This window comes from Callithrix jacchus, chromosome 5 (assembly GCF_049354715.1).
Source record: "Callithrix jacchus isolate 240 chromosome 5, calJac240_pri, whole genome shotgun sequence".
In the NCBI taxonomy this organism is placed as follows: Eukaryota; Metazoa; Chordata; class Mammalia; order Primates; family Cebidae; genus Callithrix; species Callithrix jacchus.
Window position 1 is genome coordinate 132,171,411 of NC_133506.1, and position 12,462 is coordinate 132,183,872.

Genomic DNA, 12,462 nt, shown 5'->3' on the forward strand with positions numbered 1-12,462 from the left:
GAACCCTAGGGGTCCTTAGCTCCCTGACCTTCAGGCCCAACTTAGCTCAAGGGGAGGTGAGGGACCCAAGGGACCTTCCAGGCCAGGCCAGGCAGAGGTTCCTCCATATCAGGGTCTGGGGGCTCTCAGGCACCCAGGCATGGCCCGTGCCCAGCAGCCGCCATGCAGAGCCCAGGCTCATGAGCTCCATGACAGCACACGTGAGCAGGGCAAGGGCGTGGGCCTGGTGCCAGAGATTGGGTGGCAACCCTGTCCCTATTTCATCTTCTGTGGAATGGGGCAGTACCAGCACCTACCCACCTCCCAGAAGGGGCACGAATCACTGTCTCTACGGGTCTCTCTTTTCCCCACCCATCCCCTCCTTTGGCTCCCAGGCCCTCCCCTCTCCAGGGAGATAAAAGTGTGACCCTGCCTGAGCAGGAAGGGGGGCCGGCAGGGCTAGCAGGGAGGCCTGGCAGGACGCCCACCCAGAGGGAAGCTACCTGGGGTGTTGTCAGCCGACATCTGGGCGCTCTGAGGCCGAGAGGAGAGCTGGCCACTGGAGTTGAGGGATGGCTGCCTGTGCACATTTGGCCGGGGCTGCCTGGACTTGTGCTTTGAGATCCCTGAGCCTGATGAGGACAGGACGGAAGGGTCAGTGCTGAGGCAGCCGTGAGAACCCCTGGGGATGGAGAGGAGGCCGTGGGGCTGCTGGTCACGGCTGGCCTTGGCTGAGTGGGGTCCTCGTCTGTCTGAATTTTGGATCTGCCCCAGAGAAGCAGTCTTCATTCATTCTCATGTCCACCCACCCAACCACGTGCACAAGAGTCCCTGAGGACCTGCACACGTCAGCCCTGTGGCAGGTATGGGGTGAGTTCTGACCTGGGGTTTCCAGGGCAGGAGGGCAGGCATCTAGAAAGGTGTATACACAGCTAAATGAATGATGGGAAGTGACACACAGCAGACGTTGGACTGCGTCACGTTACGGAAGGTGGGCATTCGGGGGCTGAGGCAGTGGGGGCTCAACAGAGGGCACTGTGCTGAGTTTTTGGGGATTTTTTGTTTTGTTTTGTTTTGAGATGAAGTCTCACTCTGTCGCCCAGACTGGAGTGCAGTGGTGCTATCTCTGCTCACTGCAACCTCCACCTCGTGGGTTCAAGCGATTCTCCTGTCTTAGCCTCCCGAGTAGCTCAGACTACAGGCATGTGCCACCACATCCAGTTAATTTTTTGTATTTTTAGTAGAGATGAGGTTTCATCATGTTAACTAAGATAGTCTCGATCTCCTGACCTTGTGATCCGCCCGCCTCGGTCCCCCAAAGTGCTGGGATTACAGGCATGAGCCACCGAGCCTGGCTCTTTGTTGAGTTTTGAAGGAGAAGGAGGCCCTGATGATGCCAAGGAGAGAGGCCCAGCAGTACAGCTAGGGTGGAGGCTGGCAGGAAAACACTGGCCACTCCATCCCAGCTGATGGCCGAGGCTGGACAGCTGTCCTCCACCTGTGAACATTCACCTGGTGGCTTCTCGAGAGACCTGAACATTTGGAGTCAGGGGAGTGGAGAAGGAAGACACCCAGGGTCCAGTGACCCATAAAAGTGCCAGCCCCTTAACAGACGCACGCCCTGTGGGACCCACGCGAGGCACCTGGTAGCCTCTGGGCTCCACTCACTGTCTTTGCTGCAGATGCCTGGCAGCCTTGTGTCCATCCGTCCCTTGTAAATGTGGCCATCTAGGCCCAAGATGTCCACCTCATCATGCTGTAGAGGCAGACAGATGTCATCACCATCGTAGCACGCACCGTCCCCCCACCCCGCCGTCCCCACCTCCACACAGGCCTGAGGCACAGAGCACTGTGGTCTGGGAACCCTCCTGGGGGGCTCTGGGAGGCACCAGGGTGGAGAGAGAAGGTGGAGGGAGGTAAATGGTATCCGGCTGAGGTGGGAGGCCTGGGAAGCAGAATGCTGCTGAGCGGGCAGGTGGCTGGGATGAATCCTTCTTCCGGGAAAATAAGAACCTGAGGCTTTAACTAGGTCTGATTAAGGAATTGCCTCAAGGCAGAGGGCTGGCTGAGATGGCTTCTTGTGGCTTTGGAGAATGACTCAGGAATCTGGAGCTGTGTCAGGGCCTCCCTCCCTGGTGGCTTCAGGCAGGGTCCTGACCTTCATGGCAATCTGGATCTCTTCGGTGGGATACAGACCCCGGGGCAGGTGCTGTAGGCGGCGGTGGTAGGGGTAGGTGAGGGTGTGGCTGCCCCCGCAGGGCCGGGGCACAGTCGAGTAGGTGTAATTGGCCATATCTGTCACCCTGTGATGAAGACAGGACGGAGTCATTGGGAGCAGACCGCCAGAGACATGGCCTGGGACTTGCCCATGATAGGGCTGGCCAGAGGGAAGCTCTGCTTCAGGGGTAGCCAGGACGCAGAGCAGTGGGAGCCCAGGACAGGCGGGCAGGGCCCAGGACAGGGGAATTGGGGTAGAGCAGCCGTGAGGCTGGGTCACCCCAGTGACCATGCACACGGGTGGGCACGCACACACCCTTACACTCACACATATACACACATACCTATACACACATGTACACACACTTTTTTGGGGGGGGCAGGGAGACGGAGTCTTGTTCTGTCACCAGGCTGGAGTGCAGTGTCTTGATCTCGGCTCACTACAACCTCTCCCTCCCGGGTTCAAGAAATTCTCCTGTCTTAGCCTCCCGAGTAGCTGCAACTACAGGCGCATGCTGCCAGAAGTGGCTCATTTTTTGTATTTTAGTAGAGACCAGGTTTCACTGTGTTGCCCAAGCTGGTCTCGAACTCCTGAGCTCACGCAATCTGCCCTCCTCAGCTTCCCAAAGTGCTAGGATTACAGGCATGAGCCACCACGACAGGGGTACACGCACTCTTATACATACACACGTTCTCATACATACACGCACTCACACATGCACACTCACACTCATATACACATGCACATACATACTTATACACATACATATATGCACACCACAGTACATGCACACACACACAGGCATGCACATACATACACTCACATGTACTCATGCACACACAGGTACACACACATACTTATACACTCACATGTACTCATACATGCACACACACACTCCACCCACTCACACACCCGTACTTGTACCCACACTCACGTACTCAGACACATGCACTTATACACACCCCTACACAGGCTCATACACTGATGCATACGCACCCACCCATAGACACATGGCTTACACACACAGACACCTCTTGCCCACACCTTCACACACTCACACACAGACATACACCCACGCTCCTTTTTCTCCCTCAGGGCCTCCCCCAGCAATGGGTCCAGGCATTTGTCTGCAGGGCCAGCTCCCGGTAGCCTCGCCCGCCCCTCCTGTACCGTTTGTAGCACGGGGAGCTGAGGCACTGGGCCTTCAGCAGCTCTCGGATGACCTGGCTGCTGGCCTTCGTGGAGCCTCCGAAGTGGATCTGCACCTTCTCGATGTTCATCAGCATCTTGGAGTGCATGGAGCGCAGGCGCCTCACACTCTGCTCCATCTGCTCCAGGTCACCCCGATGGAAGGCAGTGCCCAGCCTGAGGCTGCAGGGTGTTAGCAGAACAGAGGGAGTGCTGGCCCACGGGGGAGCCTTGACCTTGTGTCAGCTGCATCCTTTTGTTCTGGGTCCCTTTTGTGCAAGACCCAGCTAGCTCCATGGGTGCTTGGTCGACGGCTGGGGTCGCTGAGCAGCTTGACCCCTCAGTCAGATCAGCCCTTTCCACAGCACCTGAGGGCCAGACTTGCTGGGAAGGCTTTCCCCAGATGGGAAAGTGCAGGCTAGCCAAATGGAAGACAGCCCGGCTCCCTCTGAAGCTGCGGGCAGCCCGGGGCTTTCCCATCACAGCGCACCTGGCCCTGCACACCAGAACCCTTAGGGCTTCCAAGAGTAGTCTGAAGTCCTCTGTACTGTGGACTCCCATCCTTAGGAGAAGGGGAGCAGCAAAGCAGCAAGAGGCAGGCAGGAGCCGGAGGGAGCGTGAGATGCCGCCCACCAGCCTCCCTCCTTGGCTGAGCCCACCCTCCGGCTGAGCGATGCCAGACCCTCCCCCTGCAATCCCGGTAATCGCAGGGTTGCTGAGTTAGCCGAAGGCTGGGGAAGAGGTCGAGAAAGAGAAGTAGAGGAGCTCTCAGAAGCAGATAGTGCCCTTGACAAAGTCCCACTGTAGCTCCCAAAGGCAGGTGTCACTAGGTCTGCCTCCACTCACCCTGGGAACTGCCAGGGAGCTAGTTCAGACATCATCAGCCTGTGGCCACCACCGTCCCACCCCAAGGAGGAGGCTCTCCACACTGTCCCACAGCACTGCCTTCTGTCACGTTCTGCCAGGTCCTCGGGAGCCATCTCTGCCCCTGCCTTCCCCGTCCAGAGCCCTGGCCCTGTACCCTGCTGTCCCGTACTTGCGGCTATGCTGCCGGATCTGCTCCAGTTCAAATACTGTGTAGGGGCGGATGGAACAGTGCCCGGGTAGGCCCGGACCTGCAGGGGTCACGGAGATGGCTCTGGGTAGGGACAGAGAAAAAAGGGGTGGGTCAGAGTGGGACAAGTCCCATCCCCCAAATCCACCTGCCTAAAGAACCTTCCCACCTGCCCCCTGCCTGGGAGGGAGCGAGGGCTGGAAGCCACCCATGAGAGAAAGGGAGAGGACAGGGTGGACACAGGTGGAGAAGGGAGGAGACTCAGCCCCACTGTGTGAGGCCACATGCCGGTGATGTGGGCACTCACTGTCCGGTCACAGTTGTCTCCAAGGGCCGGTCACATGAGAGGCAGTGGAAATGTGCCAGAAGCTGCCTGTTAGGAAAGAGACCCGTACTCAGGATGAGTGCTCTGCCCGGAAGTCCCAGAGGGGCCTGGGCCTCTGCAGGCCACGCAGGCTGGAAGCTCAGCCCACCAGGGTGCAGACCATGTCCCTGCTCCCCAGGAATCCATCTGCTCACAACTCGGGGCTCACATCCCACACCTCCCTGTCCTAACCCAAAGCCAGCAGGGTTCCCACGGGCCCTGGAGGGTGCCCTGTGCACGTCTCGGGGGCCCCCTGGCGGCCACAAATGGGAATCCTGGAATTCAAGCCCAGCACGGGCCAGGTCCTATGGGCTTGTCCTCAGGAGCTGTCTCAGCTCTGGGTCCTGAGGACCTCTCCCTGTTCCAAAGGCCCAGCTTAGCTCAGCCAAACCCAGAGAGCCTTAAGCCTCCCCCACTCCCTTTCTCTGCTGTAGTGCGAAGGGGCCTGAGCTGGAAGAACATGTCAAGCTCTAAAATTCTGTCCCTCCAGCCATGGGACAGTCTGGGGCAGGATCCACTGTGTGCTGGCAGGTGTTTTTCTGGGGACCCCCAGCCCCCTCTGCCCTCACCCCCCCACAGAGCGTGCCAGCCTCCTCCCCTGCCTCCCAGGCCTCACCTCCGCATGGCGGCCGCCTCGTCTGCCTGGTAGAGCGGGGGGCGCTCTCTGAGCTGCTGTCTCAGCGATTTCCACCGATCCTCCAGCAGCTGCTTCAGTGGGTCTAGCTCCAGGCGGTCCAGCTGCAGTGGGGGAAGGGGGGCTGTGGGACCTCTAAGGAATCAGGTGGGGGGCTGGCCCAGGAGAAGGTGGTGCTGTCCCGATCCTGGGGGCAGGGCTGTGGGATGGAAGGCCCCGCCTCACCTTGGTGTCCATCTCTGTGAGCAGCTTGTCCAGAATCTTCTGCCAGTCCTGCTCCTGCCCACTCATCTTGGCCACCAGCTCCTGCATCATGTGGTTCAGCTGCTCTGTGGTGGCATCAAACTGGGTACGGCTCACTTTGGTGGCCAGAGCACTCTTGTTGGCTTTCTGCCCGGAGAGAGACAGAGGTCCCCGCATCTGGGAGAAGGCCACGGAGGGGCCCCATTCCCTGGGGGTGTCGACCCCTGTCACCAGGCAGGTTTCTGGGAGGCCACCCTCCTCTTGCCAGCTCCCCTCCACTTGCCCTTTCAAAGAACGGCCAGCGAGACTGCCCCGTGACAGACACAGCATGGCTCCTGGGGCCTGGTACCCACCACATCGATCTCCATCTCCAGGTGCTCCCTGTTGGCCTTTTCCTTTTCCAGCTTCTCCAGACCCTGGTACAGCATCTGGGAAGGCCAAGTGAACAGAGAAAAAGGAGCCAGAGCTACAGGGCTGGGGGCACCACACTGATCCCTGGGCCCATCCCAGCCACCCTGTGGCTACTCACAGCAATGTCCTTCTGCTTCTGCCGATGGTCCTCGATGAGGTTGCTGGTAGTGATGTTGAGCTTCTCACAGTCGCCCTGCACCTGCAGGATGGCACTCTGCACGCGGCCCAGCAGCTCCTCGTCCTGTGGAAGGAGGGTCGGGAAGGCTCTCTGAGGCTGCTGGTGTGATCCCACTCCCTGCTACCATAGTATTGCTGCCCCCAGATAAAGTGGCCCTTATAACATTTCCAGGGCTGGGAGCAGTGGCTCATGCCTGTAATCCTAGCACTTTGGGAGGCTTAGTCAAGAGGATCACTTGGGCCCAGGAGTTCTAGAACAGCCTGGGCAACATAGGGAGACTCTGTCTCAAAACAACAACAATGGAAAACAATTTCCCATTAACGGTGGGGAAGGCTCTCTTTCTGCCCTCTGTGGGTGTCCACTCCCATAGGACACAGTGTCAGTCACCCACACTCCCATGGACTAGCCTCGGGACGCTGGTCTTCGGTGAGGGGTCAGTGGAGGTGGTGGAGGCTATGGAGTATGTCCCATGGCCCTTGAGGGCTGGGCTGCGGGCTTTAGTCTCCTCTCCTCTCCTCTCCTGGCCCAAATCTGATTTCCTCAGCCCAAGAGATAGGACCCAGTACTTGTGGCTGTGCCCGCCCCCACCAGCGAGCCTGCCCTTTCGAGGAAAATCGAGAGGGGCTCGGAAGACTAGTGTGCCAGGGAGACAGCGTCTCCTACAGTTGGGCCTGTGTCTCCAGGTCATGTAACTCAGCAGGCCTGTGCTGTCCCACCCCATCAAGCCAGCTCTTCCACATGGTCTCCCATCCTCAAAGCTAGTTCTGCTGCTACCCTCACTGTGGACCTGCAGAAAGACCAAGGACTTCTGTGGGATCTGGCTAAAGGGCTCCACCATGGATAGCTGACCTTGAGGATTCTGCCCCACCTCTGTGGGTTTGCAGCAGGGCAGACCTCCCCTGTGGGGCCATGTCCAGTTGTGGGAGGAGGAAGGTGAGCAGAGCCCCACCTGTCTCTGGAGCTTGGCCTTCTTGGAGGGCCGGGAGACCACTAGTCTGTTGACCATGTCCTGGAGCTGCTCGTAGCGCTGTACCAGTGTGCTGACCTGATGGCTCACGTCCAGGCTGCAGGCTGGACAGGTGGCCTCAGGGTCAATCTGGCCAGGATCCAAGGTGTAGGCCTTGTGCGGGGCCATGCTCATGGACAGGAGTGTGGAGGAGGAGGCCAGCATGCTCTCGATGATCGTCCTGAGCTTGTTCAACTGCGTGCAGGAGAGACGGCGGCAGCAGGGCAGTGAGGCTGGTCACTGCCTCCTCTGCCCACGCCGGCACCGCTTCTAGGCTGTGTGCCTCTCCCCTGTCACGCTCTGGGCAGTTGCCGCATCCTCAGTGCCTCCCAGAGCATGTGCCATTGTGGGCGCTCTATCCGGTAAATGGTGAGTAGAGAGAGTTCTCTGGGAGCACAGCATCAGTGCTGAACTAAGCCTTTGCAGAAGGAAGGTCCCTAGAGCTTCCTCCAGCCCCCACCTCCCCAGCTCAGTGTGAGACATCTCTTCTTCAGCTAAATCCTAAAGTGCTGCTGCCACTTAGCCGGGCCATAAACACACAGAGGACCCTGAGGACACACAGGCCCCGCCCTGGGCTCTGGGGCTGTGAGGGGTGGGCTTGCACACGCTCCTGCTCAGACGCCAGGTGGAACGGACAGGCTCCATGCACCTAGCATGGCAATGACTAATGATACAGGAAGAGGGCACGTGCTGACACTACTCCAGGGGTGTCTCCTATGCCGGGCAGTGGAAACCACTTACAGGGCAAGATCCTTGAAGGTTGCCCCCATGTTCTCTGCATCCCTCGGGCCCTGTTGGTCACCACAAATGAGGGCTCCTAGGTCGACAGCTGATCCAAGGGCAGCCGGTACCTCAACCGACCAAAGACCTGTGACATGTCACCTGGCTCAAAAAGAGAGGCTGGGCCAACCTGGGCTCCTCTCTTGGGAGTGGGTGATGGAGCAGAAAGGACTCTGCAGGGCTGGAGCGGCTGCCCTGGACCATGAAGAACAAGGTGATAGAGAGTGGGATGGGAGAGAGACACAGGGGTTGAGGGGATGTGTAAGGAGAGGGACACAGCCACCCACAAAATCAGATGCAGAAGGACCTGTGGGGTGGCCTGCCCCAGCCTCTGCCGTGGCCTGGAGTTTCCCTTTTTCTCTGCTCCCTACAGCTGCACATCCCCAGCACACGCCCTGCTGCCTGGGCTTGAAGACACACCGCTGCTTATAACCAGAAAAGCCTGTGTGGAACCAGGTACCTCCGAGAGCCCCGGAGGCGCAGGGACCGGCCAGTTATCCCTCAGAAAGAGGAAGAGGCCTCCCAGAAAGATGGGCATTTCAGTGGAGTCTTAAGACTAAGCCACAGCTGTCCGTGCAAAAAACAGCAGGAGAGAATAGGAGTGTGTTCAGAGAAAGGCCGCAGGCCACGGTGGCTACTGATGGGGCGTGTGGCAGCGGGGCCTCTGAAAAAAGTCTGCAAAAGGAGGCTAGGTCAGCCCAACAGGAACCCTTTATTTTTCTTCTTGAGATGGAGTCTCTCTTTGTTGCCAGGCTGGAGTACAGTGGTGTGATCTCGGCTCACTGCAACCTCCGCCTCCCAGGTTCAGGCGATTCGCCTATCTCAGCCTCCTGAGTAGCTGGGACTACAGGTGCAAGTCACCACACCCAGCTAATTTTTGTATTTTTAGTAGAGACGGGGTTTCACTATGTTGGCCAGTTTGGTCTCAATCTCTCGACCTTGTGATCCACCTGCCTCAGTATCCCAGAGTGCTGGGATTACTGGCATGAACCACTGCGCCCGGCCCCCAGGAAGTGGACTGTCTCCTGAGTGTGGTCCTGGGACAGCCAGTCATGAGCTTGGACTGACAGGTGACTCTTAAACACTCTCAGCTGCTCCTCAGGCAGGACCCTTGGACTGGAGTCATGAAATGGTGCACACCACAGTTTCAGCAACTTGGGAGGGAGCCCAGAATTTGGCTGAAAGCACAAGGGGGCCGGGCACGGTGGCTCACGCCTGTAATCCCAGCACTTTAGGAGGAGGCTGAGGGGGGCAGGTCACCTGAGGTCAGGAGTTCGAGACCAGCCTGGCCAACATGGAGAAACCCCGTCTCTACTAAAAATATGAAAATAAGCCAGGTTTGGTGGCAGGCACCTGCAACCCCAGCTACTCAGAAGGCTGAGGCTGGAGAATCACTTGAACCTGAGAGGCACAGGTTGCAGTGAGCTGAGATCATGGCATTGCACTCCAGCCTGGCTAACAAGAGTGAAACTCCGTCTCAGAAAAGAAAAACAAAAAAACTTTTACATGAATGTTCATTAATCATTATAGCCAAAGGATAGAAACAAACCGAATGTCTTTCAACTGGTGCCTAGAAAAACAAATTGTGGGAATGTTATTAAGCATAAGAAGGAACGAGTATTGACATGCTGCAGCATGGATGAGCCTGGAAATCGTCGTGCTAAGTGAAAGAAGCCAGCTACAACAGTCATACGTTGTATGACTCCATTTATATGAGATGTCCAGAATAGACTAATCCACAGTGGCAGAAAGCAGATTCGTGGTTGCCAGGGGCTGAGGGATAGAAGGGAATGGGGAGAGATTGCTAAGAGTTACAGGGTTTCTTTTGGGGGTGATTACATGCTTTGGAATTAGATTGTGGTGATAGTTGTAAAACTTTGTGAATGTACTAAAAACTGCCTTATTCACTTTAAAAGGGTGAATTTTATGATATATGAATTATATCATAAAAAAGGTAGGGAAAGATTGAGACCAGCCTGGCCAACATGGTGAAACCCTGTCTCTACTAAAAATACAAAAATTAGCCAGGTGTGGTGGAGCGTGCCTGTCATCCCAGCTACTCAGGAGGCTGAGGCAGGAGAATCACTTGAACCTGGGAGGCAGATGTTGCAGTGAGCTGAGATGGAGACACTGCACTTCAGCCTGGATAACTGGAAAACTCCATCTCATAAAAAAAAAAAAGAGGGAAAGAAAGATTGGGAGGTAAACAGGCCTCATGGGGGTGCCTTTTCCTTGCCACCTGCCCCTGTGGACTCAGAGCTGTCTTTGATAAGGAGGGAGCTACATCCTGGACACATTTGCTGCCACTCCTTCCTCCCCTCCTTGCCAACATACCACACACACACACACACACACACACACACACACACACCCCCCACACACACACACACCATACACACAGCACACACACACGCACAGCACACACACGCACACCACACGCACACCACACAACACACAAGCACACCACCTACACACCCCACACACATCTACCACACACACATACCAAACACACCACACACACCAAATACACCACACACACACCACACACACCACACCACACCCACACCACACCCACACCACACACCCACACCACACACACCACACACCACACACACACACCACACCACACCCACACCACACACACCCACACCACACACACACCACACACACACCACACACACATCACACACACACCACACACCACGCACACACACCAAACACACCACACACACACCACACACACACCAAATACACTACACATAACCAAACACCACACACACCACACACAACCAAACACCACACACACACCACACACCCACACCACATACACCACACACCCACATCACACACACCACACACATCCACACCACACACCCCCACCACACACACATACACCACACACCAAACACACCACCTACACACCCCACACACCCATATACCACACACACATACACCACACACCACACCACACACACACCAAATACACCACACACCACACACACACCACACATATACCACACACATCCCACACACACACACCACGCACACACACCAAACACCCCCCACACACCCCACACACACACCACACACACCCACACCACACACCCACACCCCACACACCACACCCCACACCCACACACCACACACACCACACACACCCACACCACACACCCCACACACCCCACGCCACACAAACACCATACACACCCCTCCATCACCCCCCCACACACCCACACCCACACCCCCCACGCCACACACACGTCACACCACACACATCACACACACACACACACACACACACACACACACACACAGAGACACGGGACAGGAGGGACCTGGTTTCTGACAAGCCAACTCTGAGAAGGGCCCTTGGTCCCTGGAGCTGAAAAGCACGGAATCCTCACCTGGTCCTGCAGGTAAAGGGAGGCTTCAGAGACAGAATTTTCCATGGCGGCCTTGCCCATCTCTTGGCTCTCCCTCAGCTCGGCCAGCTCCTTCTCAATGTCAGTCACGGTGACTCTGGTGCACGACAAGAGACTCAGAATCCACACTCAGGCCACAGACCCGAGCCCACCCATGCAGAGCCTAAGCCGTCAGGGGTGCAGGGACACCAGACACAGCTAGGGCGTCTCCCCCAACCCTATCAGAGTTTGTCGGCAGTCCCAGGCCCAGCCTCTGTCCTGGGAGGCTTCTGGGTGGCAGGACTGGGCACTGCAAAGAGGGGGCTCAGAGGGGCCGTCAGAAGTGGTCTCCTCTGGCCTCTGACCGGGGCCAGAGTCTGAGAAGCTTCTTTTTGCTTTTCTAAGACCTGGTCCTGAGTTGTTTTGGGAACCTAGGGAGCTTCTACCAGTTCCTTGGACTAGACATGGACAACCTGAAGGGCAGACACAATCCAGGCCGAAGACTGTGGTCCCTTCAGGGGCGTGAGGGAGCCACTGCCGTCATCATCCCCTTGGCTGAGAATTTGTGATTCCAGGGGACCAGCTGCTCTCAGCAGGGACATATTACCTGAGGACACCCAGCTGCAAGCTCAGGTCACCAGCTCTCAGTTCCTTCCCTGGTTCCCCCTCCAGGATCCTTTGCAGCCTTTCCACCTACAAACCCAGCGAATAAGGAGGGTCAGGCAGGCCCAAGCTCCCACTTTTCGAGTGTGCCCCTGCAGCTCATGCCAGCCCACCTTCCCTCTACTACGCAACCCTCTCCCACAAAAGCCAGGAGCCTTTGTGGATGTCCATCCGCCCATTCATCCATCCCATGGATGTAGGGAGCTGGCATGAAGAGAATGTCTGGGCTGGGCATGTGGACTCACACCTGTAATCCCAGCACTTTGGGAGGCTGAGGTGGGTGGATCACCTGAGGTCAGGAGTTTAAGACCAGCCTGGCCAACATGGTGAAATCCCATCTCTA

At 57.1% G+C, this 12,462-nt stretch overlaps 1 protein-coding gene across 1 annotated transcript in view; it reads right to left on the minus strand.

Moving 5' to 3' along the window:
- QRICH2 (glutamine rich 2) overlaps positions 1-12,462 on the minus strand; it is a 28,363-nt gene that overhangs the window by 1,624 nt on the left and 14,277 nt on the right. The window contains exons 6-18 of the mRNA XM_017972865.4: positions 12,064-12,149; positions 11,460-11,574; positions 7,219-7,470; positions 6,210-6,332; positions 6,034-6,108; positions 5,663-5,827; positions 5,420-5,541; positions 4,747-4,812; positions 4,422-4,523; positions 3,368-3,568; positions 2,138-2,282; positions 1,648-1,735; positions 483-611 (exon numbers count right to left, since the gene is read on the minus strand). Of these exons, the coding sequence (XP_017828354.4) occupies positions 483-611; positions 1,648-1,735; positions 2,138-2,282; positions 3,368-3,568; positions 4,422-4,523; positions 4,747-4,812; positions 5,420-5,541; positions 5,663-5,827; positions 6,034-6,108; positions 6,210-6,332; positions 7,219-7,470; positions 11,460-11,574; positions 12,064-12,149 (1,669 nt within the window). The remainder of the gene's footprint in view (positions 1-482; positions 612-1,647; positions 1,736-2,137; positions 2,283-3,367; positions 3,569-4,421; positions 4,524-4,746; positions 4,813-5,419; positions 5,542-5,662; positions 5,828-6,033; positions 6,109-6,209; positions 6,333-7,218; positions 7,471-11,459; positions 11,575-12,063; positions 12,150-12,462) is intronic.